Source organism: Drosophila obscura, unplaced genomic scaffold, assembly GCF_018151105.1.
Source record: "Drosophila obscura isolate BZ-5 IFL unplaced genomic scaffold, ASM1815110v1 contig_186, whole genome shotgun sequence".
Taxonomy (NCBI): Eukaryota; Metazoa; Arthropoda; class Insecta; order Diptera; family Drosophilidae; genus Drosophila; species Drosophila obscura.
The window spans coordinates 6,297,972-6,325,606 of NW_024542774.1; the positions used below are offsets into that span (position 1 = coordinate 6,297,972).

At 48.5% G+C, this 27,635-nt stretch overlaps 6 protein-coding genes across 7 annotated transcripts; 1 reads left to right on the forward strand and 5 right to left on the reverse strand.

Annotated features, from left to right (window-relative positions):
* Positions 1-8,894: 8,894 nt before the first annotated feature.
* Positions 8,895-13,244, reverse strand: LOC111074543 (myb-like protein AA). Its single transcript, XM_022367346.2, has 2 exons — positions 12,898-13,244; positions 8,895-12,382 (listed from the first exon to the last, which is right to left on the reverse strand). Exon 2 carries the CDS (start codon positions 12,350-12,352, stop codon positions 9,815-9,817), a length of 2,538 nt encoding a protein of 845 aa, XP_022223038.1. The 5' UTR covers positions 12,353-12,382; positions 12,898-13,244; the 3' UTR covers positions 8,895-9,814.
* Positions 13,245-13,590: 346 nt separating this feature from the next.
* LOC111074544 lies at positions 13,591-15,934 on the reverse strand. Its single transcript, XM_022367347.2, has 3 exons — positions 15,398-15,934; positions 14,695-15,039; positions 13,591-14,626 (listed from the first exon to the last, which is right to left on the reverse strand). Exons 1-3 carry the CDS (start codon positions 15,584-15,586, stop codon positions 13,832-13,834), a joined length of 1,329 nt encoding a protein of 442 aa, XP_022223039.2. The 5' UTR covers positions 15,587-15,934; the 3' UTR covers positions 13,591-13,831.
* Positions 15,935-16,197: 263 nt separating this feature from the next.
* LOC111074539 (protein mahjong) lies at positions 16,198-22,361 on the reverse strand. Of its 2 annotated transcripts, XM_022367341.2 has the most exons (11): positions 21,778-22,357; positions 21,563-21,713; positions 20,688-21,500; positions 20,350-20,622; positions 18,159-20,285; positions 17,975-18,095; positions 17,820-17,917; positions 17,401-17,763; positions 16,901-16,961; positions 16,615-16,836; positions 16,198-16,554 (listed from the first exon to the last, which is right to left on the reverse strand). In XM_022367341.2, exons 1-11 carry the CDS (start codon positions 22,161-22,163, stop codon positions 16,550-16,552), a joined length of 4,620 nt encoding a protein of 1,539 aa, XP_022223033.2. In that variant the 5' UTR covers positions 22,164-22,357; the 3' UTR covers positions 16,198-16,549. The 2 variants fall into 2 exon arrangements, 1 of the variants encoding a protein (XP_022223033.2); XR_002607824.2 differs by lacking the exon at positions 16,198-16,554 and having other exon boundaries at positions 16,797-16,836; positions 16,901-17,763; positions 21,778-22,361.
* A 228-nt stretch (positions 22,362-22,589) lies between these two features.
* On the forward strand, positions 22,590-23,528 carry LOC111074549 (protein TEX261). Its single transcript, XM_022367352.2, has 3 exons — positions 22,590-22,748; positions 22,817-23,118; positions 23,174-23,528. The coding sequence occupies exons 1-3, from the start codon at positions 22,679-22,681 to the stop codon at positions 23,393-23,395; spliced, it is 594 nt and encodes a 197-aa protein (XP_022223044.1). The 5' UTR covers positions 22,590-22,678; the 3' UTR covers positions 23,396-23,528.
* On the reverse strand, positions 23,514-24,539 carry LOC111074548 (ribose-5-phosphate isomerase). Its single transcript, XM_022367351.2, has one exon. It carries the CDS (start codon positions 24,446-24,448, stop codon positions 23,606-23,608), a length of 843 nt encoding a protein of 280 aa, XP_022223043.2. The 5' UTR covers positions 24,449-24,539; the 3' UTR covers positions 23,514-23,605.
* Positions 24,540-24,617: 78 nt separating this feature from the next.
* Positions 24,618-26,944, reverse strand: LOC111081610. Its single transcript, XM_022377717.2, has 2 exons — positions 26,834-26,944; positions 24,618-26,770 (listed from the first exon to the last, which is right to left on the reverse strand). Exon 2 carries the CDS (start codon positions 26,758-26,760, stop codon positions 24,763-24,765), a length of 1,998 nt encoding a protein of 665 aa, XP_022233409.2. The 5' UTR covers positions 26,761-26,770; positions 26,834-26,944; the 3' UTR covers positions 24,618-24,762.
* Between the last annotated feature and the right edge of the window lie 691 nt (positions 26,945-27,635).

Below are 27,635 nucleotides of genomic sequence, written 5' to 3' on the forward strand. Positions count from 1 at the left end.
CAGGATTAATGAAATAATATAAACTATGCATTGAAAAAAAAAAAATGAGTGAGTAGATACTTGTAGTTGGGTGTGACGAGAGCGGGGAAGAGGGCGAAACCAAGATTTAAAAAAAATGGGAGCGCAGATTTCGAAAACGCTCATGGAAGGGAGGGCCTCGCTAAGGGTAAGAATACCGACTGCCCCCGCTAAAGAGAGTGCCAACGAAGACGAGACCAGGAAGAATGTTTGATTTGTGTTTTTTTTGTATGTTTCAATATATAATTTTTGTTAAATCCGTCCCCTGGGTATCGGGTCGAAAACACCCCTGACTTACCCGAGAGCTAGCTGGGAGCGATATACCAGGGCGGCAAAAAGGCGGATCAGCTCGCAAGCATTTTTTATTAACAAAATAGAACGGCAAACAGTTTGTTGCATTTCAGGGTGATCGATAAAATAATTTGCATGGTAAAGAGGAAGAGAAAAGATTTCCAGACAGGGTGGCAGGGCCGAGGTTGAAGGGGTAGTGGTGAGCAGATAGTGGCGCCCCCTAGTCGGGCGATCTTAAAACTATAAGAGATCCGCGCGCTCTTGAATTCCCTTGTGGAGAGAGGAGAGCCTCGCCTCTCACATACCGGTGTCCCGGAGCCAACTCACCCACACACCCTTAAGGGGAGAGAGCGGTTACCAGGAAGAGTAGGCCATGCCCTTGAGCCTGGTTCAAGGGCAATAGAAGAGATCGACGGGGCTTGGCGACCAACGATATAGGTATGGGAAGCTTAGGCAGTAAGGGACAGATCAAAAAAATCGTTTTACGGATCGGGCTCTCAAAAAAAAAAAAAAAAAATAATTATTAAGTGAGCGAAATGAGGATGGGTAGTGGTCATCACTCAAAGTGAATTTTTTTGTTTTGCGTTTTCCTCGAATAGCAAGGAGGAAGTAGAGCTGCCTAGCGGGACGGATCGGAGGCAGATAGACGAGCAAAGCTGAAAAAAAAACAGGAACAAAGTGAGTCCGCTCCAATGGGGGAGAAAAATCCCAATTTACACTCCACTTTTTTTTTGTAAATTCACTAAGAACTGTGCCCAGTTCCGCCGTCCTGTCCACAGCGGCATGGTCCTTCGCCCGGCCTGGAAGTGGACCCCAGAATATCGTCCCCGTCTTCCAGCAAAGATTTGATTAAATCCCATTTAAATATATACACATACTTTAGAACCCACTGGGCCGTCACATATCTGTTTATACATTTATTTATTTATTTACCTTTAATTATATTTATTTATTTGTTATTATATATGTAATTTTCACTATTTATAATTATTTATTTATTTAATCATATTTAATATAATACGCCCATGCCCATAATTTAGGTCGCAGAAAGGAAGAGATTAGGATGGGGATTAGGAGGTCGACTTAAACCAGATATGAGCTATTAGAATATAAAAAGAATGTGTGAAAAATTTGATTTAAGGTGAAAATATACGAAAAGATGAAGTGCTAAGTTTAATGGGGGAAGCAACCAGACTACGGGAGGATGAAGAAGATGCTGCACATGGCAGGGAGACCCGAGATAGTCGGATCCGGATCTCTGGTAGGGTGGGTATGTCGGAGGTACAACACCAACACCTCAACCTGGTCCACGTGGCGGTAGGAGATTGTTTGTCGAGTAGCGTCTGTATGGTTTATTTTTGATGTGTCGTTACGTTAGTTTCCGTTTTTGTTGTAGCCGTTTCAAATATTGTCCGAGATGCTCGATTTGTTTGGTTTGTTGTGCGAACTGAGGGCTTGGGAAGTATCCAGCCCTGGGATGACTGGCTAGCCGGCCTTGCCCCACCACCAAGAAGTTCGTAACAAGTTAATCGAATTTTTCTAATGCAGAGTGATCAAAACCACGGTTGTTTTTTAAACATTTTAAAAATGGGTTTTGTCGAATAAAAGTGGTCATTGGGACCACTGTGCGCTCTCCGAAACGCATATTTGCGCATACTGCGCAGCTCTCTCTCCTCTCACTCTTTCGCGGCCAACAACCGCTGCCACTCTTTTATGGCCGGGGATATGTACATATATGTATTGGTTCGTCCTCCCATCACCTGTCATATCCAGGCGAACCAGATTTTCCATTGAGAATCCAACACGCTCTCGGGCCACGTGAGGTGGTGACTCCTTTGACAAATCATCCAGGGGCACGCACCAGAGCTAAGGATTCATTCCTATACATGGGAATGGGGCCCAATTAGTGGGTCAACCTGGGCCAAGGGATTGCCAATCCAGACCTAATCTTTCCAGCCAGCCAGAGCGCTGTCCAAGATTCCGAGAAATAAATTCAATTTCGGACTAATTGTGACAGAAAACAATAAACAATAGGAAATCTCTTTGGCAAACTGTTTTTTCCGTTAATCTGCAGCCCATTGTTTGTCCAATAAAAACCCGCCGCAAATATTTGTTGACGGAAGCCACTGGGGGCCAAGAGCCGGGCGGGCAGCACCTCTCTGGCACCTCCCTGGTTTCCGGCTAGGTCTTACGGAACGCAGAACAGAGCGCCCTAATTAAATTACGGGGACCAAAAACACGACGGGAACAGCTGCTCTTGTTGACAAACGACTTGACGTTTTCCATTATCGTTCACATCTTATCGCAGAATATTCCATTGGGCATCGGCAATCTATACCACGATCGGCTCGGCAGGTAAGGAGTGCGACGAGGTGATATATTGATACTCATTGTCTGGAAGCTTTTGAAAAGGAATCAGCTGTGGATTATGGGGCTTTCAACCATTCAAGTGGAGCGATCGATCGGTCGATTGCTCGCTACCATTAAGAAGTTGAGCGATGACATCAGCTATCAATTACTTCCATGTAATCCCTCATCCATTTGACCACGGAACCTATCCCATCGCCATCGCCTGTCAAAATGTCGGGAAATGCTCGTACATTTACACCGTCACCGTACCTCGTACGGGAATTGCAATTGCCTAAGGCTATTATCGAAAGTGTTTACGGGTACGGGTCTGTTCGTAGCTATAGAATAGGAAAAATACTTATACTCGTAGAACACACAGCAGCGAATGAAAGGAAAATCATCGCGTGAGCTTCCGTGGCGGCGTCTCCATTTGGCACATCCGAAAATAAAACTCAAAAGGTTTCATTCAGCTTGGAAAATGGCAAAAGTGACGCAACACCCGGATATTTTTACATCAAACACAAGCAAAATAGATAGCAACAAAAAGAGCAGCCCTGTCGAGATACTCGTGTACTGTGTCGTGCCCCACTCATAACCGATAAGAGCAGTGATGGCCCCCCATCCTCTGAGAGCCGCCTAGAACCCATTCCCACCCAGTTTTCTAACTCGGCTCGGAGGGGTGTTGTCAGGCCCAATTCCAGAGACCCTGAGGCGCCCCATAAATAATTTATTCAAAGCGCTTTATGCTCTGCCCAGCCGGAGGAGGATGACAATGAGTATGGTAGGAGGCAAGCCCATTCATTGTCAAGGCTCTGGGGCAGTAAGTGGGCGCCACACCGCTTGACGCTTCCATTGTTCGTCGAGCTGCCATCCTTGACATTGACTTTGACTGCAGTCGAGCGAGGACTGGCTCGACCTTCTGTTTGTGGGATGCATATATGCATGCAGATTCTAAAGTTGCTTCCATAGGGCATCTAGAATGCAGGTCACACTCAAGGGCAGGCTTTTCAATAGATTAGAATGTAGTCCCCGCTTAAGTTTACTTTCTGCACGTGCCGCACTCAGGCCTATCCGAAACCCTCCCTCATTTCTTACTTGTTTACTATGATCCCCTCACAGCCTCTTGAATTAGAATACGATTATGTTCATGGCATCTGTTTTTTCCACTCGCCAAATATGTATGACTATTCCACATTTTATTTGTGTGTGTGTTTCGGGGCCTGTTTCGCTGTTAGGCGGGGTAAATACAATTCAGACGGTGCCCGATGATGCCGGATTACTCATCCGGCAGGGGCTTCTAGTGGGCCAATTTTGATGACAGGCGGCCGGCAGCAAGAAGCCAGCTAGGGAAGCTGTCACTCAGCCCCATGTATGGTGCTACGGTGATGAGGGTATCAATCATTTGCAGGAACTTATACTGTGTATTCAGATTATGAATAATTGACGAGATTCAAAACGGAAGCAGATACATGTGAGTATCCTCGATTAGTGATGGATGAGAGTCGACCTTGAGCGGGAGGCTGTCGCATCCGCTTTGCCATGAACACGCCAAGGACATGCGCTGCACCTAAAAGCTTTTCCCATCATCGATTTTCCTGCGTATGGTGGCAAGGACATGGTAGTCATGGCATTGGGCTTGCATTAGATAATGAACCCACTCCTGCAGAACCGCAATTAGTCAGAAGCGAAAAGAAATGCGTGCAAAAAGACAATTTTCTTTGAGCCACAAGAACTTGTCACTCACCTCGACTGAAGTAATTCTCGATAAGTCTTCGTATGCAGATTTATTCGTACCTATGTATGTATGTATAAGTATTAAGTAGTTCCAGTCCGTGCCTGTCTGTTGATAACTATTGTTGAAAACACGCGCCTGCCGCTCGTGTGATTCCAGCTTAATTGGAAATACTCGGAGACAACAGCCAGATGCGGCAACAGCAGTTGGGCAATTGAAAATGTACAATAACAATCAAATGAGTTATTCATCATTTCCCCCAGCTACCTATGATGAACAAACAAAGTTTATCAGCTGATTTTCATTTGTCAGCGATCAAAGTAATTGAACTGAATGGATTGAAACGAGCGGCTGGGGATGGAGCCCGCTCAGGACACCTTTTGATTTGTGCATGGATCGATAAAAGATGATGACGGAATGTGAGAATTTCCACTTGTTCTCTTTCATAAGAATACGGAATCCAAACTTAAATTCATTCAACATCATTCTAGTACATTATACAACCAAAAGCATGCCAAAAGAATTATTTGAATTTTTTTGGCATGCCAAAAAATTGAATTTATTTAATTTCTTTTCGAATCAAACATTTCTATTTATAGCAGTAAACCGTTGACATACATCGTCAAAGAATTAAGTAAGTACATATTTACCATATTTTGGGATAGAGAATGTACGAGAGAAGCGAGGCATCTGCAGCAGGTAATTCTTAATCGGACGCGGGCAGCGCGACCCTGACATTGAAGTCCGCAAATACATAGAAAGCCAAAAGGCATTTCATTCGTCTCTTTAGCACCGAATTCCCCCAATGCTATAAATTTTACTTTTTCGTACTACTATGCCAGGCATGCGCTGCGCTACTCGGTGGGCATTCGATTTATCTAGATTCTCTTCTATTTTTTGTGGGGAAAACGAGACGTCACCGGTTACCGGAACAATGGCCACGAGCCCCCGCCGTGATCGCTGGCGCTCTGATGACCGAATCTTAAAATACGTTTCCGCATTGATGGGTGGTTGGTCTGGGCGGCTCTAATCGGTCGTCGCCCAAGAGGAGGCGTTGCCCAAACAGACTGGCGCAAGGCGAGCCAAGGAATGTTTGCCCCTGACAAAGACAAAGTTTGCTGGGAACTTTTCAGGGGCAATCGGAACGAACATGGCCACTGACCACTGACCACGTTCCCACATGCCATCAGTGTTCCAAACGGTTCGGTGGCCAGCACTGACCACGCCAAAATGTGTGCATCGTTCCCAGCTGTTGCCATCTGGCGGGGATGTGGGATGTGGGTGGGTAAAATATTTTGGGCCGTTGCCAAATCAAAAATGCCGGCAAAATGAAAAATGCCGTGGCTCCCTTCATGCCTGCCGCAGCGGAAAAAGTGAAGACCCTTTGGGAATCGCCCGTTTACTCATCGGTTTAGCCCATCAAGTGTGCAACATGTAGCAAGGGTGTTTTATTATCCGAATCCTTAACCTAGTTTATTGGGGATCCTTGTGACCGTTCGTTCAGCCAGCACGCGCCAGAGAAAGTCATGACCAAGCGAACGGGTTTGTCCAATGTCAATGGTGGCAGATGCCGCAGTCGAAGAAGAGCAAGAATCCACTCAGAGATCGTGTGCCCCACATTAAAATATATGTATATATATAAAATTCGCTTTTTTCAAGCCTCGGTATCGGAAACGAAATGAAATTGCGCCGCAAGCAGAAAAAGAAAATCGGTCTCCTGCTATAAATATTGCCTCGGTCCGTAGCCAATCTATAATTGTACGAATTATATAAATATTTGAATAGCATTAGCATTTGCACGGATTTACAATATGTGTGTGCCTCCCGCCAACTATGTACACTTGGATTTATGTATGTAAATATGTAATAGGCATTTGTCGCCAGGGGATATGTAGATCAAGTTTAATTTAATGCCAAAGATAAGCGAAAACGCCAACAGCAATCCAAAGGAACAGAATCGACGAAGTGGGTATTCCCTATCCTGGAGAGATGAACCACAATCACATTAATTTCACAAGCGGGTTATTCTAGGGCATGTACCCACCCAAGTTCAAATAAAACTCTTTTCAGAAATGTGTTGAGAAATGACAACAAACTACGATGCGACGTGTGAACTGCAAAATTCGTGATGTTTCCAAAGCAAAACAAATGGAACGCCAAAACGACTCGTCCATGGGATAACAGAATGCTGTATGCTCTACATATTTAAGAGTTGGATATCTGGGGGCGGACGGTCCCGTTTTTATAAAGAGAAAGTCCCACCGTTGAATGCCTAAGAGATACTCGTAACCAGCACAGATTTTAGGGGGTATCAAAAGAAATTATGACTTCATTTTCACTTTAAGCTTCATATCGATACGAATAAGGAAAGCTAAAGCACATACCTATCCTTAGAAAGAGTATTTGACTCGAAATTCACGAATAATCGAAGCTAAAAATGGGTGTTATTTGCAGAGAGTCAGACAACAGAAAATAAACAATATTGTTATTCTTTTCAATTGCGTCAATGGAGAGGAGATACAAATCTTGGGCCAGGTGCGGGGTGTAGACAACAAGTGTTTGCCTACCTTACTTGGCCATGTCCGTCCGTCTGGTTCTCTGTTTGGCTCTCTGTCTGGCTATATCTGTGTGGTCGTTGTCCGGTCTGATGTCTGGGCCCTGCCAACACTTGGGCCAACAAATTGCATCGATCATAATCTGCGACCGGATCAGTAAACAAAAATTGTAAACGGATAGAAGCGGTTCTCCGTCATGTCAGGCGTTTTTCGCTTTCTGTTTCTTCCGGTAGACGGGCGCTGAATACGTATTATTTTTGATGTATCTGATGTTTGTTTATTTTAAGTTGGTTTATTGACACAAACTGAGAATTGTTAGCACGGCAACAAATTTTGGAAAGGGCAGAGGGAATGTTCTTTGAAGTGGATCTTTAGCAGTCTCAGCATAAATAAACTTCTCTACAGCCTCAGATTTGCTTCTGGGATTGTTCTGGGAAATGGGAATTCTTGCCAATCAGCGGGAATATTAAAAGCATTATGAACAGCCGACGCAGCTGAGAACCATAATTGTGGAATGTTCTCTCAGGCACTCACTCGGTCGAGGCGATCCACGTATTTCATTGCGCGTTGGCTTTACAGAATTTTCCCAATTGCGTTCTATGTAATTTCGCCCGCCTCTCGGCAGCAGGATTGGAAAGAGCAACCATTCCCATAAGGTACCAAACCCGTAAGTATATCACATCAATTTATTTTTATTGAAATTTCAGCCGTAGCGTGACTAATGTCGCAGGTGACGTGACGTCGTCGGTACCCAGAATGGTTCGCTTGGTTCCCCCATGGATGTACATATGTACATGTATGAATTATTAATAAGATAAAAATGTGTGTGGATTCATCATTCTATGCAATTATTGCAGTTAAATCAATTAAATTTGATATTATTTGCCAACTGTTTGTTTTGTGGTTTCAAAATAAATTATATTTGAATATACATATGTGCTTGTGTGCATGTTCTTATATTGTATGTAAGAACCATTCTAGTGCTATACCCGGCAGAATCCATATAATTCCCCTCTCTTCTTTTTTGGTTCCGGGCCAAGTTTTCCCTCTGCCAGAGACGCTCCAAAGTTCAAGGACGCCTCCAGTCGGGGATGGCAGCAGCTGCTCAAATCACACAACAACCAAATAATGGAGGAAGTAGTTTCGGGGGAAACGAAATCTAATTTGCATAGATAAAAACGTTGGCAAGAGTTTAAATTTAAAAGATGTGCTACGAAAAATCAATATTTACCCTTACTATAATTAGTGCACGCAAAAACGTGGGCCGCGACAGGGGCCGGGCTTTTCCGCCAGTGGAAAATGATTGGAAAAAGCGTAATATGTAGCAGCTAAGCCGCTGAGGCTATCTTATCATTCGTCACTCGGCGGCGGGGCTGCCATAAATAATCTGAATGAACAAAATGAATTGCCTGGAAGGCGATTTTCGGTGTCCATGTGCTATTCCGATTTATGACACTCGCAAGCTTATTTGCTAATTAATTATCAATTTTATATGACAGCCACAGACTTGCGGTGGGATAACCAATTAGTTGAGAAACTCCATAATGTGGTTGAAGTTCCGACTGGAGTGTGTACTGCGCATAAGATGACACAGAACCCCCAAGCTCAGACCTGGTTTCGGTTTCAATTGCGTCTTATCAGCTTGCATAGCTTTGCTTGATATGTTGTGCTAATTGCCGATACAATCAACTGCCCAACCAGCTGCCACTGGCATGTGGCACGTGGCACTTTGGAATCAATATATACCATGGACCTTGACTTGATTGTAATTCTCTTTTGATAGGGTTTGTTTTGTTTTGCTTCTGTGTCTTATTTTTTCTGGGAATGGAATAACAATCGAGCAAAACGAGACCCACAATACCAACCAGAGGATTACAATTTTAAACAAAAATAACTCTTACAGACTCGCAATGGTTAGAACAATTAGATAATGAAAAACGTTTCGCTTACACAAATTTTTGTTAATTTATTTGTTATGAGGTTTGTTAAAACCACGTTCTTCTTATCCGTGTTCGATTAATGCCCAACAATGAAAACCAAAAGCCGACAAAGTTCTAGCCTAAAATGCCAGTCTGATATTCCCGGGAAAACAAAATAATAATACAAAAAAAATTAAAAACAAATCAACTGGCACAGTCCCCAAATTGACTTTTACATTCAGTTAGCTTTCATGCAGGAGGGTGGAATAAGTGGGATGGGATTGGAGGGGAGGGGATCGATCTGCCAGCCCTTTAAGACCTATAGATACAGCAGGCTATCATCATACGTGGGGGGTGGGGAATATGATCTGACTACCATATATGACCTTTAAAATAAATTAGTTTTCATTCAGGATCCGCTGTTCCGCTGCCTTAAGTCCTATACAGCAGTATTGCGACCTTTCTGCGTGCCCTATATGTCATATATGTACATTCAGTTAGCTGATAGATAGATAGATAGAGAAGAAAATTTGCCTAACATAAGTGAGCTTTACATTCAAATAGTTTCCATACAACATAATGTAATAGAATGGAACGGGTCATACATTCAATTATCTCCTTAGAGGATGTGGGCATAGGGATGGATGGGTTGGATATGTCTGGGCTGTGGGATCGTTCTGCTACCTACACTTTCGTTTTCACTTACAAAATTCGAGTTGTGCTTAACGGCTACGATGTAAACAAGTTCTACGAAAGAAATCTAGGATTGCAATATGTTTTGGGGGATGGGGGAGTTTGGTGTGGAGTGCTATATACTAGTACGACAACTAATGTGGATAGTACAAAAATATATATATATGTATATATATCTATATAGGCATATGCATAATCTATATGGTCTAGAGGCCGAGCAGACATTCGGACATGCCTACTGCGGCATACTCCGCGGGCTACGCCTGCGTCACAAAATAAACCTCGCCGGAGGAGCCGACCACAACAGCATGTGTGTCCCCGGGTGCGCTGGTGCCAAGGCCCCCGGGGGCAGCGGCAATCATGTTGGACATGTCGGTGCCATTGCTAACGATGCTGACAGCGCCACTGAAGGCGGCATTGCTATTGCTGGTGGCGTCGCTTATCTGCGCTTCGCTGTGGTCCGTGTTCTCCACGTGCTGCTGGAGCCCGTCGATGCTGTCGTAGAGGGTGGAGCACTCCCCACACTTGTAGAAGGGATCGATCACGTCGGGATGCTTGCGCTCCACGTGCCAGCGCAGGTTGGCGGCCGACGAGAAGTTCTTGCGGCAGTTTGAGACGCCGCAGCAGTAGGCCCTCTGCTGATGCGTCTGCCGGTGCCGATAGAGGATGGCCTTCGACTTGAACGTGCGATTGCAGATGGTGCAGACGGGGGTGTTGGTCTCGGCGTCGTGGGTCTTCATGTGCATGCGCAGCATGCCGGGACCCTTGAAGCTCTTCAGGCAGATCTGGCACTGCGGCTGCTTCTTGCAGTTGGCCCGAATCCAGTTGGTGTGCGAGTGCATGTGGTTCTGCAGTCCCTTGAACTGCCGAAACTCTGTGCTGCACAGGTGGCAAACGTACCGCCCCGAGCCTAGAGGGGAGGTGTGCTGCTTGATGAACTCCGTCACCAGATTGGCGTCGATCTCGTAGTTGTCGTCCGCCCCGGCAGCGGCTATAACGCTGGCTGTTTGGACCAGCTGTCGGGAATTGGCAGCCGCCAGCTTGCTGCTGATGGCAGGTGGACTGCTCTGATGATTGCACAGCTCCAGCGTGACGGCGGATGCCGATGTGGACTGGTTGCCTCGTTTGGCCCGTTTGGGCGTGGGACTGGGGGAACTGACGCTCAGTGTGGGGGTTCCCATATTGTCGTCTGTCGTCGCCTGACTGAACTCGACCACGGCATTCTCCAGGGATATGCTTTGCAGCTCCATCCCCTCCATGTCGTCCTGATGGTGCTGGTGCAGCTCTACGTCATCCGCATCCATGAAGGCTTGCTCCATGTCCGCACTGGCCTCGCCATCTGTTGGTTCCATGAAAGCCTGCTCGAGGTCCCCACTGGTTTCGCCGTCTGGTGGCTCCATGATGGCGTAGTGCAGCTCATCGTCCATATCCCCGCTCAGATTATGCTGGTCCGTTTCGTCTGTGATGTACTCACAGTCGGGGGTTATGGTCTCGTCGGCCTCATCCATCAAGTCCTCCTCCTCCAGCTGGATTTCCTCTATGATAAATCTGTCCTCATCCTCCTCGGTCTTCAAGTCGCTGTCTTCGAGCTGCTGCTGATCCAAATCATCGAAGTATTCGGGCTCCTGGCCCTCACTTTGGGTCAGGTCGTCCTCCATTAATACCTGATGCTGGTGGTCCTTCAGGAATTCCTGATGCTGCTCTTCATCCAGGACGATCGTCTCGAACGATTGACCCTTGCCATCGAGACTTTCATAGACCTCCTCGAATTCCTCGTCTTCCACATCGCAGCCGTCTTCCAGGAGATGCACATCGGCATCTGCCAGGGAGCCGGCCCCGTTGTCCATGTTCACCGGGGATGTTGTGGTCACTGTTGTCACGCCCGTGGGCGCCATACTCCTCTGCGGCACCAACTGGACGAGCTGCAGCGTCTGCGTACCGTTTGGCTGCTGGACTATCTGCAGGGTCTGTCCGTTGGGCGCCTGAAGGATATGTGGCAGGAACTGTGCTTGCTGGGCGCCCCCATTTCCGTTGGCCGCTCCGTGCGGCGCAGTGCTGATGATCTGCGCCAGCTGTGGGGCCACGATCTGGGCAGTTGTGATGAATTGACCGTTAGGCAGCAGGATCTGCTGGGGCATCGTCCCGGCGGTTGTGGTCGAAATTAGGTTGTGGGTGGGGGCTTGCTGGAGTGTTGGCAGTTGAATTTGCTGAAGTTGCTGCTGCAGCGTGGCTTGCTGCTGCGGCGGGGCTGGTACTGGCTCTGGCATGAGCTGCATCTGGGCTGGGGGCGACGCTGCGGCTGACTCAAGGTGCCGCAGCTTGATCTGTCGCGAGCCTTTCTTCAACAATGGCTTCAGCTTGGGCTTGCTTTGGATGTGCTGTTGCTGTTGCTGCTGCTGGGCCATTTGCTGCTGGAACTGATCCTCCAGCTGCTGTTGCTTGAGCTGCTTCTGCAGAAGCTTCTGCTGTTTGCGTTCCTGCTGCTGCTGGTGCTTTGCATTGGCCGCCGACTGCTCCTCCATCGCCATGCGCACTGTGAGCCCTGTGATGTACTCACGCAGCTCCTTGTCGCTGCGCTCGACGAGCGTCTTGAAGGCGTGGTTCCGGCTCACAGAGTGGACGCACTGCACACAGATCTTGTCGGGCCAGCCCTCCGTGGGCACTATTCGCACGCTGGTGCAGTCCATCAACATCTCAGGCACCTTCTCGGTAAACAGAGGACGCATTTCCTTCCGCTCAGAAATGCAAAGGCGACATATTTTGTCCAACTCCAGGGCTTTCTTGCGATCCATCATTGATAAAGCGATTGAGTCTTCAGTGGGATTCTGCAACAAGAGATCGATGTGAAAAAACGCCTACAAGCTGTGTTAATCTTTCAAAATGAGCACCGAGTACGGGTGCGGGGTTTCCAAGCGGCAGCCCAATCTGTTTTGTATTGTCCCTGGTCATTGCTATTGTCTGTCTTTCACTTTTCGCGCCAAATTTCATTAATTAAAAATGTAATCAACGGTCAGCTGCGAAACCTGACGCTGTTAGGAAGCAGCTGTTAGGAAACAACAGCACTGTTAAGTTCCGTTTATTACTGGTCTGGTAGCTCTGCGGCCGCAACTGGGGCGAGACAGAGACAGCTATACTGTTATACACAATTTACCATCTTGGTGTTGGTGTGAGCGAAAAATCCTATTTTCAGGCACAAAAGCGAAACAAATACATAATCTTTGGGTTTTGGGCCCAAATTCAAGAAATATCTAAGCAGCGCTTTCATTCACCTGCTCCCGTACTCGATGCACACTTCACTGGGGATTTACACACACGTAAATTGCTGTTTTTATGCACTTACCTGCGTTTTATTTATGTAATTTTCGTAGCTCGCGCGACATTCAATATAACAATTCCTCAAATATGGCCGCGTCACACAATTTCTGCATAAAGTTCACACATTTTGTTTTTTCTGTTTTGCACGCACAGCACACCGTATCAAAATAATGCCACACCAGAGGGTTATTCTGGGGCAAGCTAACCAAGTATTACTGGATATCCTTTCCAGGCGGGGTATGGAATTAATACAAATTTGATGAATGAATTTCCTATTTCTTTCTACGCGAAGGAGCTGTAAATGGCTCTGTTTGTCTTTCTCTGTGTGTGAGTGAGACGATAGGCGTGTTTGATTGCGGCGCTGCCAACTGACTGAAATAAAAAAAGCACTAACTTTAATCAGGAGATGGGAGAAACTGAGGAAACCATTTATCGTTATCGGACCTCCCCCATCTCTATTAAGACCAAAATAAACAATCCAATCGCTCGACCCTATGCACCACCAGAATGCACCCAAGAGGTGTGGTATGCTAAGATATTTAAGAATATATCCAAGCAACTATATCAAATATAGATGGAAAAGCCAGGCACCTGGGCACCGTATCATATGCGAACAAATGAAATGGCATTCCAAATCCCTCAGCCCTGACGGAACTTATGTGTCCGTTCAGCTATACATCCCCCCTAGTGGAACGACCACTTTTAATTTAGACGTGTCCAATATATTATGTTCCTGTCATAGACATTGATTGATGAAGCTCTTACCATATTTTTCTATTGCGGGCTTAATTTAATATTTACCATCTTAAGGACGTTCACGTGCCATGGCAGCACCTAATAATTGAGAAAAATTAGTACTTAAATGAAGTAAAAAATACAATTTGGCAACTGACAAGTGACATTGAAAAATAATTTTAGAAAAACCTGTGAATGGGGTGCTTATATCAATATTAATTAATTCAGGCTGGTGGCGGGCTTGTGTTGGCCACATCGTACTTCTGCCTCTTTTTGTTCTTTCTGCTTTGGGTGCGGACGATGGCGTACACGCCGACGATCCCAGCCACGGCAACCAGAAGGCAGGTGACCACAAACCAGCTGTAGAAGCCCGGCTCATCCTCGTCCTCTGTTGCGTTCTCCCATTCGGTGAAATTGGTTCCAGATCCATTCAGACTGAGTCTCGACAGATGCTGCTCCCGGAATATCGAAGCCTTCACGAGATTGTTGGACTCGGGAGCCTCAAAGGCCGGCTCTGTGCTGTCTATTCTGACGAAGGTAAGCCTGGCTCCGCCTATTGGCTGCCTGTAGCGCCGCAAGCCGTTTCCATAGTACTCGTAGATGTCCGCACTGAACTCTCGGTGCTGATCCACCCACTGACCAATCACCTGCACCTTCACTTCGGTCCTAGGATCCATGCTGCGGCCGAAGTATGCCTTCTGGTCTACGTCCAGGCCGCCCACACCGTCAGCATCAAGTTCCAGGACGGAACCACGATGCTCGAACAACAGGGGAAGCTTCGTGAGGTGCTCATCCTGGTAAATGCTGCTCGTGTTCAGGTGGATCTTCTCCACAAACGCATAGTTGATGCTGCCATAGATGGGCTTGCGCTCGCCGCTGGGATTCCTCAGCACGCTGTCGCCCAGATGCATCTTGTAGCTGTTGGTGATATTGCGCCAGGGCATGTAGGTAATGTTCCGCAATTGGTACATCAGAGGCTCCAGCTCAACCAGCACGTTTATGTTGTCCTCCAGGCCATACTGCAATATGCATAGGAAAGGAAGTTATTTGGGAGAGCGGATTGAGCACAACTGCTAGAGTAACTTACAAAGTTATCGCCGAATATCATGACCACACAGGTGAAGAGATTATCGGAGACGGCGTTGACCAGATCCGTGTGCCGGAAGTGGCACAGCTCCGTCTTCTCCCTCTCCACATTCGTAGCCTTGGCAATGTACGTGAGCCGCTCCTTGGGATTCAATTCGGGGGCATAGAATTTGAGTATCATGGGGTAGGGCACCCAGGCGAGAACGGAGCTGCCATCATTGCTGCATATTTCCGACTGGGAGCCACGGCCGCTCAGCTCGCCATTGTGCAGCTTGAAGAAGTGATGATTGTCCCTCTTCACTGTCGTGGAGCCGTGGTCCGTGCACATGGTATCGATGAAGCTCTCCTGAGGATTAGCAGGGCAAGATAAAGTGGTGAAGAGGAAACACTTGGGTGTTCGTCAATAAGTTGCCCTTATCTGGCCTATTCGCCATTATCTCCCTATCGTCAAGCTAATTCAATTTGGAATATCATACGGCAGACACACGCGGCACACGACGAATGATCTATTACTCATATTGGCATTGAAAGTGTCGTTTAAGGATGGGGCTCCATCAAACCTGTTTCTACCAATAATTCATCGATCGTTTGATTGATCAACCATTTATGTATGGCAGGGACAAAGTGTGACATACAGAACCCCGACTGAACATATATCTAAACCTAAAGCTTTAAATTGATACTACCATGGTTAAATGTTTCACCTTTTCTTTGGACGTCAACGTTGTGGCCGTAATTTGGCATTTCAGATCCTTTTCAGTGGGGATGACCACATGGCGATCAATATCCGCGAGCAGCAAGGGCTGCGTCTCTATGCAGAAATGAGGGTGCTCCTCAAACGCCGTGCAAAGCGTCAGCCAGGTCACGAGGCCAATTATTGTTTGAATAAACATTTCCGCTGTTCTGTTGTTCCGTAGCCGAGAGTTCTTGGGACTCCTGTGTCGCGCAATCGATCGAAACGCTCACTGTGGCTGGCAAATCGTAACTAAATTTGCAATTTTAAATTGACAACTTTGTGATGGACAACTATTCGAACGCAACGCATTCAACTTGACCGCAAAACATCAGCAGCCACGATAAACGACGAGCCGTTCGTCCGAATATAACCATATTTATCTACTGATGAAGGATTTGCCCGAGATTCATTACGATTTTTGGTGGTGCGAGAGTTGAACGCGGGGCGCGCTGGCCATAGCATAGCCGAAGCAAACGTCGAACGAAATACAATTGATTAGCGTCTCACCAATGCCAATGAAATGAGTAAGGCATATGCTACGGCCCGAGCGATGGGGAGTTCATTTCCCAAATTTGGAGCCCACCGTCGCCGATAAGATAAACGCGAAGCGATGCAGGCATTTGTGGCTATTTCTGATTAGGCGGAGGTGTCTCTGGTGGTACATTCAACTATGTACATATGTATGGCATCGCTATGCTCCTGAGAGGGATTCACGACGGACAATACGCGTACGTACGCTTAACGCTAACAAGATTACTCACGCATGTGTTTAATAGAAAAAGTATACATCTTTTATAGCTTTGTACAGTTGAAATTGTTGAACAATATTCGGTTGCTTACAATTTATAAATTGGTTTCTCACAGACGGTTTTGTGAAGCAGATTTTCGATTACAATTGAGGGCTTCTTTAACGCTCTTTTCTTATGCTTTTGTACAGTTTTCAAACACAACATGGTTTAAATTTAACATTCTACAAACTAGGACTTAGACTATTGAAGATTTGGATGTTCGTTCCTGCTCATTTCGTGCACGCTGCGATAAGAATGGGGAAATAAACGACGACACGACACGAAACGAGACGAGACAATGGGAGAAGGAGCAGGGTGGTGGGTGTTTATACTCAATCTAAGGATGGAGAAAAGACAAGTCGTATACGAACAGAATCTAAAGAATACGAGGTATTACCATCACTGCTGCCGTCGTCGAAGGCGATATCGCCGAGATCCATATCGATATCGTCATCGCCATCGCCATCACCATCATCGTCGTCGGTATCAGAGTCGGCAGAGTCGAGTAGATCGACTATGTCATATCCATCGTCCATGTCATCCCCATCCTCATCGTTGCTCGAAGAGTTTAAATTGCGAAGCATCGGAAATTCCATAAAATTCGGACCTAGAGCAAATGCTGAATAAGCGATAAGAAAGACTTTTGGTCCCAAAAACACGATATAAATGATTGTGGGACTCACTGTTTTCGGAACCCGTATCGGAGCCGTCCTCATCAGATTCGGGCACCTCCTCATCATCTTCCTGCAAGCATAGACATAATATTTAATTCAATATCATCCATACGCCGCATAAGAGCTCTGAGATCGATGGCAGCGTTGACGCCGCCACCGCCAACTCCAACTCCGTTGCCATTGCCATTGACATTGCCACCCAGTGTACGTGCTCGCCGTCGCACGCCAACAATTGAGCTGTTGGGTGCATGCTGGCGAGAAAGATTCGGACTTGCGTTCGAGGCGGGACTGTCCCGGCGTGGCCGCGGGTTGTTTTCCAATTCGATGTTGGCCCGAAGCAATGCACTTTCTGGCGCCCCGCCACCGGGAGGTGGGCGCGACACATCATCAAAGACACGAAGTAGAGCTTCGCCAGCATCGCCATGAGCGTGCGGGGCATGTGCAGGTGCCTCCGCCTCGGCGCTATTGCGTCCGCCCACCTCGTTGGCTAGATCCTTAACCGCACGCACCTCTTCCGATCGCTCGCTCTTTTTCACGCCAACCGCATAGATCTTCACATAAGTCTCCTGCTTCGATTCGTAGCCACTGTAGTCCTCGACCACGGCAATCAGGCTCCCGTTCGCACTGACGCTAAGGTCATTGATATTCCGCTTCACATCAATGGTGGCTATGCTCGAGTAGTCGTAGGCGTCGAGCACGTTGAAGCTCGTATCATAGGTGGTGGTTTCCATGTCATGGTCCCTGTCCGTTCCCAGGCTGGCCCCATAAATCACATGCATGGGCGAGAAGGTGCAATTGCGCTGATCCAGAACTGGCACCGTCTGCAGCAGATGGAACGTGCGCAGGTCCCACACCTCAGTGTTGGATATAATCTGTGGAAACGAATATCGTCAGCATCAACGCCAGATGGGTGGTATTGTTACAGTACCTCCAGACAGTTTGGATGGAATACTCCCGATATGCACTGATTGAATTTGTCAAACTTGTGGATCTCCTTGCCGGAACGCACATCCCAGAGCACACCATCTGAAACAGAAAGAAGCATTCAATTATGAGTTCAAGTAAGGGCTGCCTGGCACTTACCCGATAAAACCAGTTCGTCGGTGCGGCAAAGCGTAGCCCGGTTCTTGGTATACTGGTTGGGTATGGTGGGTGTGAAGGTGGACAGCTTGGAGCCCGTGTTGATGTCGAAGAGCGTCGCACACTGAAGAGAAAAAGCGAGTCAGAGTTGGTGACACCATGGGGGGGAGGGGCAGTCTTTACTCACCTCGTTCTGTGTACCCAAGAGACGGTCCTGCGCGGTCTGACTGAACTCGCAGTAGGTGACATCGGACAGGGTCAGCTTAGACTTGAACTCGTTGTCCGCAATGGACCATAGGATGCTGGTGGGAGTGCGCCAGAAGCTCGATGTGATCACCAGATCCCCAGCTCGATTCGCCTTGATCGCATCCACACTGAAGTTGTGACAGTTGGAGTAGAACTGCTCGACGCCGTCGTTCATGTTGAAGACCCGACCATCGCCCTGCTGGGTGCCCACAATGATGTACTTGCCCACGAGGTCGCAGCAGGTGAACTCCAGATCCTCGTACTCAGCCGAGCGTATGGTGCGCCAGGGAGAGAAGTGCGTGTGCACATACCGACGGTCAAAGCGTCCCGTGGTGAAGCCTGCCTGGGTGCGGAAGTGACGACTCGTCAGATTGTAGTTGGAGCTGAGCAGACGGCTGGGCCGTGGATCGGGGCACTTGTGCGGCTCGTACAGATCGAACTGGGGGCAGGTCGTCACCGGGTTGTTGCACAGCGAGTGCTGGTTGGTTAGATACTCCGTCACGATCGTGTTCAGGGTCACCCGCTTCGGGTGCAGTGGTACCGAGGAGGCAAAGTCTTCCGGCAGACCCACAGCGCTACAGCCGGGCTCGGCAATCTGTTTCTGTATTGATCGGCTCACAGAGCTGATGGAGCGTTCAGTTCGCCGTATCTTGATTGGCGTCTGGACGGAGTTGAGGCTACTAAAGTTGGGTATGCTGGCTGTGGAGGTGCTAGCCCCGCCGTAGGGCGAGTCCTCGCCAAAACTTCGGTTCATCTCGCCATTCGACATGATGGCGGCATTTACGTCCTGCATGCGGCTTCTCAGGCGACTCCTGGAAATGGAGCTGCCGCTGGAGAGAGCTTTGTAGTCGAACGGCGACTGATGGAAGCTTCTCGTGGTGGGAGTCTGCAGCGGAAGTCCCACCTCGCGCTGCAGCAACTGGGCCGTCTGCGTGAGGCCCTTGCTCTCCAGGTGCTCGTAGATCAGCTGGTAGAGCTGCTGCTCGTTGTACTGGATGCGGGTCTGGGCAATCACGTTCGCCTTGTGCATGTTGGAGAGCGACGGATCCAGCGGATTGTTCAGGGCCTTGGTCTTGCCAGACACTCGCTCAAGCAGCTCCAGGGCATACTTCTGGAAGATCACATGCTCGGCTCTCTTCTCCTGCAGAATGGGATCCCGCATCAGGCACTGCAGCTGCCCGCCGGCGAACAGGGGCAGCTTGCTGACGATCTGCCTGACGCGGTCTGATCTGGCCAGACCGGCCAGAGCTCGACAGGCCATGCCTCTGATGCAATCAGCGTCTGTGATGGGACCCTTGGTCTGCATCAGCGACAGCAGGACCACAATCCCATTGTTGGAGCATACAGACTCCCACACCTTCTCGATCAGCTCCTCGGCATATTTGTGGTTGGCCTTGTTCTTCCTGGAGGAGTTGCCAAACTTAATCAGGCTGTTGCCGCTGTCCTTGCGTATGATCGGCGAGCAGACGCAATGGCAGAGCACGGCAAGAGCCGACTTTAGCACCTCGGCGTCAGAGGTGATTTCTCCGGCCGCCGCTCCCAGCACCGAACAGAAGCCCGAGGTGGTCGTCTTGTCCAGCATTTGTATGCGCTCGCAGAGCACCACATAGACCCGGGGAATCACACAGCACACGCTGAGCGCATCCAAGGCAGATCGAACCGTCTCCGAGCGACCGCTGTTCACCCAGTCGTAGCTGAAGGCTATAATTCGCAGCAGCATTGAGATCCCGCCCAGCTTCATCAGCTGGTCGACGGGCTGCCAGTGGCCGCGGATCGATGTGTGCTCCTGGAGTGTGCGAATCTGCTCGTGCAACTGGTCGAAGGTGAGTTTGGCCGCCACAGTGGGATTCTGGTTGAAGTAGTTCGATGACGAGGGCGAGGAGGAGGTCGCATAGTGCTGCGACAGGAAGCTGTTGTACTTGAAGAAGAAATGCGCCTCCATATAGCGCTTGAGGGCCACGCAGACGTGACGCACCATCTGGCGAGAGGCACACTCCACATCATCGTTAATATCCGAATCGTTGTCGCTGTCATTCTGGCTGGGATCGAGTATCTTCAGCACGGATATCTGAAATATATACCCACAGAATCAGTCAATCTGCTTGGATTTGAGAGCGTTTAGAGCTACTTACAACATTGTAAAGCTTACGCAGACCATCCTGGGCATCGAACTCGTCCAGAATCACCTTGAACTGGAAGCTCAGACTGAAGAACATGGTGGCATGGCACTTGGAGGAGTCATGGCAACGACCCAATATCCACAGTGCGTAGCGTACCAGCTCCGAAATGAGCGGCCGTTGCATGCTGCATATGCGCTCCATGGCATCCTCGCAGTACGCCAGATAGTAAATGGCAATGGACACGCCCGTGGTGGCCAGACTAGGGCGGGGTACTTTCAGCAGCAGCTAAATAGGATAAGGCCACATCTATGAGATATTTTCCAGGAGTTTCGCCCTGCAGATTCACTTACCTCCAGCCCGCCGTGGGATATAAACTCCAGAGCGAATTTCTTGTGGCACAGCAGGGAGGCCAAGTACTTAAGCACCTCGTAGGCGAGGCAAGTGTCGCGGCGATCCAGGTTCTCCAGATAGCCGAATATCAGCTGCATCACATTATTCTCGAAGGCCATGGCCAGGAACTCCTGATACTCGCCGAGGCTGGTGAGGAAGCGCATAATCAGCTTTTGGCTGGCATCGGCCGTTGGTGGGTGCAGCGGTATGTACATCCGCTTGTAGTAGCGCGACTGGGAGAAAGCATCGCGGCTGTTCTCGAAGAGAATCGACATGTTGGAGGCATCGCCATGGTTCGAGCTCGCAACGCCGCTTCCGTTGTGCTGCGGTGACTGCGGAGCCGAGGCACCGTTGCCGCAGGCCATCCAACAGAGCAATCCGCCAGAAGCGCTGCTCTCGGCTGAATAGTTAAGCGCCGATGGATGGTCCGCTGCGGCGCTTTTGCTTATGGCAAGAAGCATGTGCAGGCGCTTGATCATCTTGGGTACCAGGCGCATGTTCTGATCGCGATAGTTGATCGCAATGTCACTGACCTCCATGGCCTCGGCCAGCAGTCCGGTGGCATAGCTCTGGAGGGGCTCAATGCTGTCCTCGGCCCAGCTGTAGATGCGATTGATGGTGCCATCGTCGTTCGCTGTCTGAAATACGGCAGTTGTCTCCAGACCTGGCATAATCTCCAGGATAAGGCGGCACGCCAGGATGTTCAGCTCCAGGGAGCTGCGACTTATGGTCTGCCGACTAAAGTAGTTCTCGCGCAGATAGTCGTTTAGCAGCTGGAATCGTACAAAAAGTTTACTTAATTTGATGCCAAATAGTAATTGATTGCTTTGCTCACCTTTCCCATGAACACATCTTTGCGGAAGAGCAGCTTGAGGAGCAGTCCATACTGGCAGCTGGGATCGGCGCGATATGGATGCCTTGAGTCCAGGGGATCTGGATCCTTGCGCATGTAGGCGTCCTTTTCGCGCTCAAATATCTCCGCCAGACTGTTCAATGTGTTCATTAATATTTATATTCGTACATTTATAGATTTATTCGCTCTCGCCTTACCTCTTCAGTGTGGGCACCGGATCGTAGCCACTTTGGGTCTGCTGCTGTTCCCATCGGTCGATGATTTGCGTCAACTCTTTCTTGGTGGACGAGCGCCTATCGGCGGCTGTGTCTTCCTCTTGATTGGCAAAGGCTTCGTCGGCGGCGGGGCTGCTGTCGCTATCGTTTTCCTCTGCCGCTTCAGCATCACCTGGGCTCATTACTTCTTCCTCGGCTCCTACTTCTTCAGCGGCTGCCCCATCATCTCCATCGTCTTCGCTTTGGTATGCAATTGCCACAGCTTCTGCCATCAGAGCGGCCTCAGCCTCCGTCTCGGCTTCCGCATCAACGTCCTCTGGCGCCGCCCCAGCCAGCGCCTCGTTACCGTTTTCACGGCCCTCTGACATAGTCAAGCTGGACAAATTGTGAAACTACGTTTAACGCGCACCAAAAGATTCACAGCAGTGGCAAATTTACAAAATAATTTAGTTTACTTGCGAAAATAAAGCGTGCATACCACGCGCTCGACCGCGGATTTTTCGATAAATACCCTAAAAAAATATACCAAAATATACCTTATCATTTTCAAAATATACCGAGGAAAAAAACGAACTTAACCCATTTAGCCCCATTGAGTTTAGCCGCGGAAAATAAAACTGTTTGTTAACTCTATTCTTCTTTATTATTTTTTGTTTGTTTAACGCGCGGATCCCAGGCATACTTATATTTTTGTAGAATATATTTTAACCTTTTTCTTTACCTATGACCGACGCTGCCAGATCGAGAGAGAACGGATACTATCGTATCCAAAATATAAATATCGTCCGAACCGATATAGTATCAACAAATCTCATTGTTTTGTTTTGGCGGTGCCATCGGCATTATATTTATTTAACAAAATACATAGAGTGTAGTTTATGTAATGAGTTTCCTGTACCTACTGGGATGGATATCCCTTGGTATACAGATCACGTTCCTTACACTGTCCATAGGTAAGCTGCTCGGTTTGGGTGTGACGCCCATTGTTTCGTTTCTGTTGACGTCTGCAATGTTCTTCCAGTGGCTGGACTTTATTACTTGGCGGAACTCGCGGAAGAGTACACGACACAGGCACGGCGATGCATTCTGTTCATGATCAGCTTCACCATCTTTGTGTACATCATGTTGATGGTGTTTGAGGATTTCCCCTGGAGCATGCTGCTGTGCGGCTTTGTGGCGCAGGGATTCCACCTATCGATAATGGGTGGCTTCCCATTCATACGGCTGCTGTCGGTGCCCTTCCTGGGCTCCCTAGTCATGCTGGTGGTCAATCATTTGCTGGCATTTCAGCATTTTACCACCGTTTATGTGCCTTTCACGCAGGTGACTTAAAGCCTTGGAGATGGTTTGAATTAACACTAATCATTATTATCGCTAGGTGCTTGCCTACTTCACCATTTGCATGTGGATCGTGCCCTTCGCACTGTTCGTCTCGCTCAGTGCCAACGACAGCGTCCTGCCCACGGTGAATGAGCAGAGCAGGCGGAGTCCGGACGTAGTCAGCAATTACTTCTCGCGGAACAAGAAGCAGGGGCTGCTCTCCCTTTTCAACTATATGAAGGAGCAGGTGCTCCCAGCGCGTAGCAAGAAGGCGTTTTAGAATATTTAAATACACGTGTGCAAGTAGTAGGAATGTGGAATGGTCTAGGGTTTAGAGTGTTTCTTTTGGTTATTTATTTTTTGTACCTATAAACCAGACAAACGAGCAAGTATGCATGTGTAGATAAATGCAAGAGACAAATTCGTTTATTTATGGCCAACACTTCTTAATATTAATCTAATCCCTGTGAACATAGTAGTGTACAAAGATTTACTTGGTCTGAGCCTTAACATTGCCATCGGCCATGCCGAAATAGCACTTGTGGGTCATGTCCACGAAGAGTCCCGTCTCCAGGACGCCTGGGATCATGGTGATGCCGCGATTCACCTCATCCCAGTTGTACTCCCGCTTGGCAATGAACTTCCAGTCGAGCAGAAAGTTTCCATTATCGGTTATAATGGGTCCAGCCTTGACCTTAGCCATGCGCAGCGAGACCTCGCCTCCAAACATGGCCTCGATCTGCAACTTGATGGGAACATACGCCATAGGCGCTACCTCAATGGGTACGCCCAGGCACCATTGCTCGCCCAGGCGCGTCGATTGCTTCGTGTAGTCGGCCACCACAATGAACTTTTTGGCGCAGGAGGCCACAACCTTCTCCTGGAGCAGGCAGCCCCCGCCGCCCTTGATGCACACCATGTGCGTGTCCACCTCATCGGCTCCGTCGATGGCCACATCGATGTTGGGATTGCGATCCAGCGAGCCCAAGTTGAGATTGTAGTCCAATATGAGATGCTGTGCCTGGTAGGACGAAGGCACACAGATCAGGTCGGTCAGCTCGCCCTCCTTCCACACACGCTCCGCAATGCGCTGCACCGCGAACACGACCGTCGAGCCGCTGCCAATCCCCAGGATCTTAGTGTCCTCCGTCACCCACTCGTCCACGGCGGTGCGGGCGGCCTTCTTCTTTGCCTCCTCCAATGAAATCTCGCCGGCCATGTTTCTTGTCTGTGCACAGAGTATAGCCGCACCCAAGAAAAGCTGCTGCGCGTTCAGATGATGCTGATTGAAATGTGGTCGCGAAAAACCTCGACAAAGTAGGCCCAATAACATGTGGTGGTGTTGGTTACAGTGCCGTCCCGTCCTTCTAGTTGAAAGTTTAAAAACTTCAATGTCAAGTCAAAAGCAGAGCTGGATTTTGCAACGCATTAGGGTATTTCTGTAACCAGCGTAACAGCGGCAGGTCTGTTATTGCGCTTTACAGTAATGTTGGCTGTTGTGATTTGAAATTAGGCGCGATTTCACTTATTTTATTAATTTTCAAGTGAAAAGCTACAAAAATGGACTTTCTGAACAGTAATAATATTTTTGTCACTTTTGGCATATCTAGAAACGACATGAAGTATAGATATATGTAGGTTATAATTTTAATTTGTTTTAACTGGGTTTTGAATTTCCTTCAGATACTGCGAGTAATCATAGGTAACCACCTTGGGAGCTAAGAAGCCTCCGAAGCCTGGACGACCCTTGTGATAGATGCCCAGGCCGGCCAGAGGAACAGCCGGATGGGGCACAACCTCCTGCACATCAATGAAGGGCACAGTGTTCTGGGATACGTCTTTCAACTTGCTGGAGCTGAAAAATTTGATAAACTGATTCGATTTGGACAGTGGCATCGAGGACTGCTCTGAGGCTGTGGGCACATCAGCCACCTTGAGGACCAGCTCTTCTCGTGGCTTCTCGCCGGTTGTCTCCGTGTTGCTGTTGTCCAGCCAGACGCTGTTGCGCTTCGGCTCCACCAGGCGTCCGGTGGAAAAGTCGAAATAGCTGAACCGCACCTCCAGATTGAGATGCTTGCCCCAGACGCGAAAGCGGGCACCAGTCACCACAAGGGACCGATTTGAGCCGGAAGTTATCTCGTCCAGGTCCATGGCGCGGCTGTCGATGGCGAGAGTGTGATAGTCGTAGTCGTTGCGAACATCCACATCGCTTGGGTGGTACGCTTCCAGGGGCAGCCACTCCAGAGAGGACACATTGATTGCCCCACGGGGCAAGAGCTCGCCCTGCTGCAGCTGCAAGTGGAAGACGCGATTACTCTTCACGAAGCGTACACCTGTTACCACCCTATTCTCCATGAAGTCCGACAGCGAGTCACGCAAGTTAAAGTAGCGATCAGAGAGCGGACCCTGTTCGTCGCACAGGCAGAAGCAGTTGGAGCAGCGCCAGAAAAGATAGTACGACGAGGATGAGGCCGTAACAGTGGTAGAATCGCATTTTCCGCTGGAGCCCTTCCGGCCGAGAATCGGCCCATCGGGCTGAATATATTCGTAGCGTCGCGAGGAGTTTCTCCCGGACGGGCAGATCACTACTTCAGAGTCCATTTCACCGCAGTTGTAGAGTTTTCCGTTGCACTTCGGCTGCTCGCCGCAGAGCTCCTCAGCTCCCTTGTAGCAGCCATTGGAGCGAGTGTCCTGGTAGTCGCCACAGGTACCCCGGCATGACTGGTCGTCGCCCAAGTTGGCCTCGTTCTCCACGTAGCCCTGGAGGAGACGCGTAACCCGATCGTAGGTCTCTCCGGACACGTGCTTGTTCTTTTCAGGATCACAGCGCCAGTAGACACGTCCGCTGCGAGATATCACCTGACTGAGAACCTTCACGGAGGCGTCCATACGCCGTTGGTAGTTTTGGCGCATCAAAGCAATCTCCTGAGTGAAGTTGCCCTGCCCGAGCTCCCGCTGGATCATCCACGAAAACTCCATCATGCTGTATGCCTTGACTTCGGTGAGGGCTGCCTTTGTGAAGAGCTGAAAAGCGAACTGCTGGGCCGAGTGTTTTCCCACGCACATCTGGACCGGTGACTCCTCGTAGTTGATCGTAAGTTGAGACAGCAGGGTGTTGGCAGAGTCGGTCTTGTTGTCCGCCTGCTCATCATCCCCAAACAGATTCGCATGCAGGATATCCAGCTGGAAAGCCAATGAATTGGAGCCCGGGTCCACGTTCCACTCGGCAAATTTCAGAAGCGTGGCAACCTCTAAAGCATCTTTATGCTGGACATAGTCGCTCAACTGTGCGTACCGGGTTTTTACGATTGTGGTGAGGTCTTTGACCAGATTCAGCTTGTGCAGTAGTACGGATTGCTGGTGAAACTCCTGGATCAAGGTATCGATGGTCAGGGCAGTGCGAAGAGATTCCATTTCCTCCAAACTACGGATGTGGTCATCCACCTCCTCGATGCGGTTCATTAGTTGGCGCTGCTTGTCATAGGTGTCATTATCTGGTAGGGACTCTATCACATCCCAGGCTTTCAAGATCGCGCTACTAACATCTCTGATCATCTCTATTATCTCCACAGCCTCGTTAATCACGCTGCGTGAGGATGGGATCAATAGGATGATGGCAAAAACCATACAAAGCTTGAGTCGCATTGTATATCCGCTGTGCAAGTGGATAAGTTATATGAAATTCAGCAGATTATTGTTTATTGTGGTTGCAGCTTACTCAAGTTTATCGGCATCCGTCAAAAAGGTTTATGTTTACAAATCTTTAGCTCAGCAGCAATGCGAAGTTTGTCCGATCCCGCCAGTAGTTGCGATTTACATAAATTCTGTACATTCAGACCGATCGCTGCTACCAGGAAGAGAGCATTGCTCAGTTTTGCGTTACAGGCTTGAGTTTAGAGAGAGTATTTGTGCTCTCGATCGATTGTGTGCTATATTCAAGAATTATAAACATATTATACACATGTACATATGTATGTACTATGTGTATACGTATGTACATTTATATTGTATAACTTCAGCATAGAATGAGTGCATGGGCAGGATCCGTTCCACTTTAAAATGGCCTTTTATCCAACATTCAAGTCGGTAACATCCTCTTTACAGCACTAAATGGATTCCTTGGTGGCGCACTCGTGCGATTCTATTTTCCGAAACCATTAACAAAGCGAATAGCAACAATACAAAACTATTTTTAAAGTTAAGCGCTGGCCACGATAAAGCCAGAAAATGGCAGCAAAAGGAATGGCAAGCATTTTAGTTGTGACTTACTGCGCGACGACGACGACGACCGACGATGACCAAACGAAAGCTATAAAGGGGAATCCCCACAAAAGGCTGGTAGCACCGTTGTGTTGTTGCTTTCTGGCTTATGTATGCCCGGAATATTTGAAGAAATTTAATACTTTTAGTGCACAAAGCAAAGCTGTTGGCATTCCCATTGCGATTAAGCTGAAAAGCAGCAGAGCACAATTACAAAGGTGATTGCAATTTCTCTCTTTCAAAGTGGGAGGAGAACAGGG